The sequence below is a fragment of the Poecilia latipinna genome, unplaced genomic scaffold (assembly GCF_001443285.1).
Source record: "Poecilia latipinna isolate Pla-1442-1.1 unplaced genomic scaffold, P_latipinna-1.0 Scaffold3027, whole genome shotgun sequence".
Lineage (NCBI taxonomy): Eukaryota > Metazoa > Chordata > Actinopteri > Cyprinodontiformes > Poeciliidae > Poecilia > Poecilia latipinna.
Window position 1 is genome coordinate 3,898 of NW_015115643.1, and position 7,008 is coordinate 10,905.

General features: G+C 40.0%; 1 protein-coding gene across 1 annotated transcript in view; it reads right to left on the reverse strand.

Moving 5' to 3' along the window:
- Positions 1–3,109: 3,109 nt before the first annotated feature.
- The window catches only part of LOC106939915 (ATP-binding cassette, sub-family C (CFTR/MRP), member 3), a 52,702-nt gene continuing 48,803 nt past the window's right edge, over positions 3,110–7,008 (reverse strand). The window contains exons 28-30 of the mRNA XM_015022492.1: positions 5,772–5,938; positions 5,491–5,685; positions 3,110–3,221 (exon numbers count right to left, since the gene is read on the reverse strand). Of these exons, the coding sequence (XP_014877978.1) occupies positions 3,110–3,221; positions 5,491–5,685; positions 5,772–5,938 (474 nt within the window). The remainder of the gene's footprint in view (positions 3,222–5,490; positions 5,686–5,771; positions 5,939–7,008) is intronic.

The following is a 7,008-nucleotide window of genomic DNA, read 5'->3' on the forward strand; positions in this document are numbered from 1 at the left end:
AGCTATTTACTGATCTGTCAGGTTTCCGATATGCGTCCCCCCCAATGACAGACTCGTTCCTACGCCCTTGCATGGTAATGAGGCCAGTCTGGGGTTTTCTCTAGGTCCTTCTGACCATTTGAAAATCTTCATGTCAAGGTTAACAGGCTATTCTCACTTGCCCTTTGGTGTTTTCATTGTCATATTACAAAATGTCAGTGCTACATAGCAGAACTGATCAAATCAAACTACATGGCAGACTGGGATTGCTTTGTTTCACTACCCTGTCATAAATTTGATTTAACAAACAACACATGTGGGGTTCCTCAAGGTTCTGTTTACGGCCCACTTCTTGTCACATTCTCTGAATAGCTCAGATTGTAGAGTAGCATAATTCAAAATATTTTACCACATGCTGATAACACTCAACTTTTTCCACCCCAACAGGATCACAGCGTCTAATAGGAAGAGAATGAGCCTGACCTTACTTTTATGTCAGTGACGGGAAAGCCCAGGACTTCCAGTAACTTATCGGAGAACTCTGGAGAGTGAAAGAACATCCTAATCAGATCATATTTGCAGACATAATATTCAGAAACATTCTGGCAAATTCTGAATTAAGTTTTCTAAAAACTTCTAAACTTTTTCGTCAGTCATGCTTTTATGTCTGAGTTAAGCGCCTGTGGTACGAAGTGCTGGGGCAAGTCAGAACCCCAGAACCCAACTCTTCTGCCACTCCAGATAAAATTGGCCATGGGCATTACAGAAGATTCTGGCAGCAGAGCTCTCATTCACCTCAAGACATCTCAGTTTTTGGCACATCAGGGACAAAAACAGGGTGGGTACATAATCAGTTTTTATAAGCTATCATCAGTTAGGAGCTTATAAAAATTCCAAATATTAAGTTTGGAGGAAATATTAATAAATCCTAACCGCAGATTGCCTCTTAGTAGAACAAGAGGCATATCTTGTCGTAAGGGATCTGAGATCTGCTCTTCCTAAAACTGTTGCTACCTCTATCTCTTTTACTGGGTCTGCCTTGTGGAGTTATCAAAAATAAAACCCACCCGGGTTAGTTTTAAAAATGACACATTTTCCATCTGTTTCACAAACACTGTCTCATGGCAAAGCAGGTACAAGCTGTAGAGGTCATTTCAGGTGTGGGATTTTCATTTGGAATCTTTCTCTTTTTGTTTTTCCTGAAACACACCAAGCAGTCCAAGGAGCCTTAAAACGGGGAGCAAAACAGGCCACCGTCAGTCAGACTGCAGGAGGAAAACAAGCCTTTCGGGGAGCTAGTGAGAACATTCTTAGAAAAGCAGGGTGAGCTTAGAAAAAATGTTTACCGAGAACAACGGTGGTGGGTTACTGCAGGATCCCAAAGAGTAAAACTTCTCTGCAAGAGGGAGGCTGGTAATTACCAAAGTGTGCTACACCTGGATATGTGAAGACTAACAGGATTGTTGTTTATCTCCACCATACTGTTAATCCAAACTTCACGATGCCTGTAGATGAGCTCAAGGACATCGTACCGTAATCTCATTGGAATAAGTTTATTTGGCTGAACTTACATCACCAAGTGCAATGTAAACATTCGGGTGCAGTGGTTTAAAGTTTAAAGAACGCCATCCCTGGAGTAAAAGCGCCATCTGGCGTTTATTATGCGCCTTTGCACGTTTGATAGATTGAAATAATGTACTTACTAAGCGCCACCTGGCGTTCAAAGTGTATAGCAGCACCATCCGGTCGAGGTACCATCAGCAACTGTGCTAATGTTTTTGGTCAGCTCTTTACGAATATTTTAACTCACAATATGCACCTACCTACCGGGTTGTTTTGTTTGTTTTAAATCAGGTTGCATACACAGATTCAGGAATTCAAGATAAATAATACTTGTGCTGTGAAAAAGTTTCAAACCAATCTAAATGTGTCTCCACTCAGACACATTTAAAATGACATTGGTTAAATCTCAAAAAGCCAAGAAAGCTGTTAAAGGAAATAACCCAAAGACTTCAACCCAAAGAAGACACAGAAATCTTCAATTCTGTTTCATTCCTTCAAAATTTCCCAGAAGAGGACCATTTGTGATACTTTAAAATGATTTTACTGAACAGTTCAATTATCCTCTTGAGGTATTTCAAAGTCTATAGCTGGTTTTTCACTCAGAACATAAATTTGTGTTAAAACTTTCAAAATATACATAAAAGGAGTTTTTCTCAATTTTAAAATTTTACCTTCTTTTCACACGATGTGACAACACATTTTAGTATTCTCAGAGTTAGTCATAAAGTGAGCCACATGTTACCACATCAACAAACATAGTTTTTATCTGGTAGAGCTAAAGTCAGGAACAAAGCACACACTGATTAATCTTCCGTTGTTTTTTGTTCTGTTTTTAATAAAGGCATATCAATATTATTATTATTATTTATTTTCATATTTTTGTGGTATAGAATTCAAGTTTTTATACATTTGGTTCACAGAAGAATCACACATATAACTGAAGCATCCCTAGATGATACAAATATCTCACAAGTAGTTTAAATAAAGGTACAGTACAAAAATAACATGGGTTTTTATCACAAAAGTGTATTTTTTTTTGTCTCTCGTGAGGACGGTACAGTGGCACAGTCTTCTTCTTTGAATAGTAAAATAAAAGTTCCTCCTTGTTAGCTGTTTTGCAGCAATGAGCCCAGTTTAAATATGATACATTCACTGGCTTATCACACTTATCACACTGGCAGAAGGCACGAAGGAGCAGGCTTGGGTCAAGCAGCGTCTGCGTGTATGGCTTTATTTTTTCCTGTTCATGAGACAGAAGGACAGCTGTAAGAGTGGCTGCAGGTGTTAACAACCACTCCGAAAAAGAAAAGAAAGGAAAAAAAGAAAAGAAAAGAAAAGAAAAGCATGTCTTCTGATGAGAACTAGAACTTTTCCCCCCCAAATGCAATTTGACCCAAGCCTGCAAAAATGAGTTCAGGCTTCATTCAAAACGAGCAGAAAGTGCTCCTAAAGAAAAACATAAACACAATCATGTTATGTAGCAAGTCCAGGTAAGAACGAAGTGATGAACAGCTCGGCTGCCATGTTTAAAGCCTAGAGTCAGGCTGCGATGAACTGAGCTGATCCTCTACTGTGCCAGTCCTGCGTCTTTAGCCATGCCGTAGAAGATTCCTCTCTTTGATATGAGGTTTGTGGGCGTATCAAACTCTGCTATCTGTCCCTTGTCCAACACCAGCACTCTGCAATGAGAGAGAGAACAAAAGTTACTGACCATCTGTGGCTGTTCAATCAGGACTTTACTAACCACTAATACACCCTCGCTAGCTAGCTAGCTTTTTTGCATGTATGGGTAAGTGCAAATTTACCATCAGCTGTCAGTCATTCCCTAGATTAGGGCTGGGCGACATGGATGGAAAACGTATTACGATATAAGTGTTTCATATCAGTCGATATCGATAATTATTGATTTGGTTTTCATTTTGTTGTTGTAAATATCTGAAATACTGCCAAGCTGGTGGCTTTCCACCTTTATTCTTAAAAAACAACTCCCGCTGTTGTTTTTTTAAGCAGCTATGAGGCACAGGGCAAAACCTGAAACTGTTGCTGCACTAATTACTCGACAGGTAAACCAAAGAGCGAGTGAACTGATGCCGTCAACCGTGCTTCGCTCACTGTGACAGGTTAAGCAGATAAAGTTCAATGATCACGTATCTATCACGTTACCCTAAATTTATTGTTTGTTCAGTCTAAATTTTAACTGAAGGTGGCATTAAAAAGGTCTTTAAAAGCCTTAAGTTTGACTTGCTACCAAATAGCGGTTAGCGTTAGCCTCAATTGCCTCTAGACACAGAACACAATGAAGATGGGAAACTTTTGGTTGACAGAAAGTGACATCCATGAGAATGTACGAGATGAAATAATCCCGCCATGACAAAGACTTAAGGGTCCGTGGACACCCTGACGAACACACCATGAAGAGACGGACTTCCTCTGTTTAGTTAGAAATGGGAAATCTTAAACTGCATGACAGATTCATATTTTGACTTGTACTATGCATAATAATGTTTCTCCTTTACAAGGAGATCATCTACTTTGTATTGGTCTCCAGGTTCAGTCCTGCAACTTTTACAACTTTTCTCTGCTTCAACACATCCGAGTCCAACAATCAGGTCATCAGCAGGACTCTGGAGAACCTGACTGCATACTGAGCAGGTGATACGGCTATTTGATTTAAATGTGTTGGTCTATCACACAAAACATTCATAAAATACTCTAAGGTTCGTGATCATAGCTTGTCAAAATGTGGGAAAAGTTCCTGTTCTGGTCCCTTAAAGCGTTTAGTCATAACACAGGGACACCACCACATGTTGGCCGTGTTGCCAGCTGCCACTTTCTCAGCATAACAGCAGTGAGGGACAATGATTTGCAGACATCAGTCTCCATCAGGCTTAACCGTAAACGTCAATGGTTTCTTTTATTATGAGTCCTGCTTCCTGCTCCCCAACGAGAACACAGTGTCCGCCGGCTCTGTTCCCAACGATCAGAACTCCGCTCGATTCACCAAGATGGATGTCGGCAGCAGAAGCTGGGAGATGTAATAAAAGCCGGGTTCGAACAGCTGATCTTCTTTATACTCGTGTTGGCGACGGCCATTACCGGAGGCATTAAGGGATCATTCAGAGGACAGAGGCTATTGTGATCAATAATTCACGTTAATGTGTGACAAAGTGTTGACATTGTCCATAAAAGCGCTCGCTTTACCGTGACGTCAAAAGACTGTAGCTTAGGAACAGACGGGGACTCTGATCTGTGTCTTCACTCTGTGTTTTTTCATCGTCAGTCACTCATTAAATCGTCTTTTTCTGATCGAGAGTCTTGGATTTTATTGTGATTTTTCTGTGAGAAGCAAGGCTGGGCAATTAATCGATTTGATCAATTAATCGCATATTTGTTAAATTAATTGCATATTCTGCCTTTGAAGACTTAATTTTTGGTAAATATTGATTTATTTTTTCACTTTTGCACTTTTTGGGTTTCCGTAGTTCAGACATCAACAGGCCCATGGTCGCCATCTTGTTTGACAAGCGTGCTTCACAGCTTCTATTTATTTGGGCTTTAAGATCATGTAAACTCACAGACAGGATGATTGAACTAAAAACCAGCTTTTCAAAATATCTCCATTTGTAATTTTTATTTATTTTAATCAGAGAGGTATGAGAGAAAAATAGATTAAAATTGGTATGAAAAAATCTGATTTTATGTTTAAGCCGTATCGCCCAGCCCTAACACAAATCAGTGATTGTCAAGTGGAAGATGGATTTAATAATCTGACAATCTAAAAACTGCTTTTGTATCAGAGTAATAGGGGGCTAAATGCAAATGCACACCACACTTTTCATATTTGTACTAGTGAAACTTTTTGAAAACGTTTGGTTTTATATTAAATCACAATAAAATACATTCAAGGTGGTGAGAAGATGTGGGGAAAAAAATCTGCCCTTTTCTGACCTTGTGTAGTCCATAATAGTGTTCAGTCTGTGTGCGATGGTGAAGACGGTGCAGTCTTCGAACTGAGTGCGGATGGTGGACTGGATGAGGTCGTCCGTCTCCAGATCGATGGCCGCCGTCGCTTCGTCCAGGACGAGGATCCTGGTTTTCCTCAGCAGAGCTCGAGCTAGACACACCAGCTGCCTCTGGCCCACGCTGCAGATCAAAGACCAGCAGACGTTCAGTAACAAGAACCAGATACGCATCTGTTCAGCGGCTCCTTTTTAGTCTGCTGAGTGCACCTGAGGTTCTCTCCTCCCTCCGAACACTCCAGCTCCAGCTTTGCCGGCTGGTTGCTGACGAACTTGTGGAGGTGCGAGTGCTCCAGGGCTTTCCACACGTCGTCGTCGCTGTACTTCTCAAACGGATCCAGGTTCATCCGCAGAGTCCCCGAGAAGAGCACGGGTTCCTGAGGAAGAGACAGACACCGGCTTGTTACAGACAACAAAGATGGAAAATCTTAAAAGACAGCACATTTTTAAAATATCGCAAAAAAAAAGCAAATTCGGCGTATTTCCATCTGTTGGTTTGAAGTAGGGATGCACCGATCCAATTTTTTTTTACTTCCGATACCGATATCTGAGGTTTAGTATCGGATGATGCCAATCCAATGCAGAAACACAGCGTTGAATTGACTTCAAAATGTTTCTTTTTTTAAAACACAGACATAAATGTTCTGAATTACAAATTTATTTGATAACTTTGCAGCTCACTGAAATACACCAGTAGCTTCACAAGCTTGGTCAAACATGTAAAAACTTTAATTTGTTCAGTCAGCACACTTATGGGTTGAACAGCAAACGTAAAATAAGAAACAAATAAAACTGAAAGTGACAAAAACAACTTGGTCCAACATGTAAAAATAAACTGCAACAAACCTTCCTCCACTATGGTTCAGAAAGTTCAATTAGGAATTCTGAATATAATGCAAAATAAAAAACAAAACATGATGCTGCTCAGAACACAGCATAGAATTTGACTGAATAGATCTGCTGTTACACACGGTCACTGATACCCAGTCTAGAGTTTTTATCAATATCGTGATCAATATGAATATGAGATCGGAGCATCTCTAGCTTTAAGTGAACCAACCAGGATTAAAGTGTACCGTTGCCAGATGTTGTTACTCATGCCTAGGAAGAAACTCAAATTTTCAGAGTTTCGTGCCTCTAGTAAGGCTCAAACCCACCAGAGGTTATCCTAAACTTTTCTCTTGTCCATCATTTTACCAGATAAAAACAAATCTGTCATATTCTATTTTTACCTGTCACTTTTTAAAATAATAATGACCTACTCAATTAAATTGCATATCATTTGCTTTAATTAGTATTTAACAAGCTGAACAGACAATCCGCACTATACAATCGGAGGTCACACAGATCCATACATGTAACTCGCACTTAAATTATGAAGATGAACATGAATTGTGCAGCCGCTTGTGCGTAATCAAATGTCTGTGAGTGCACAGACCTACCAGTG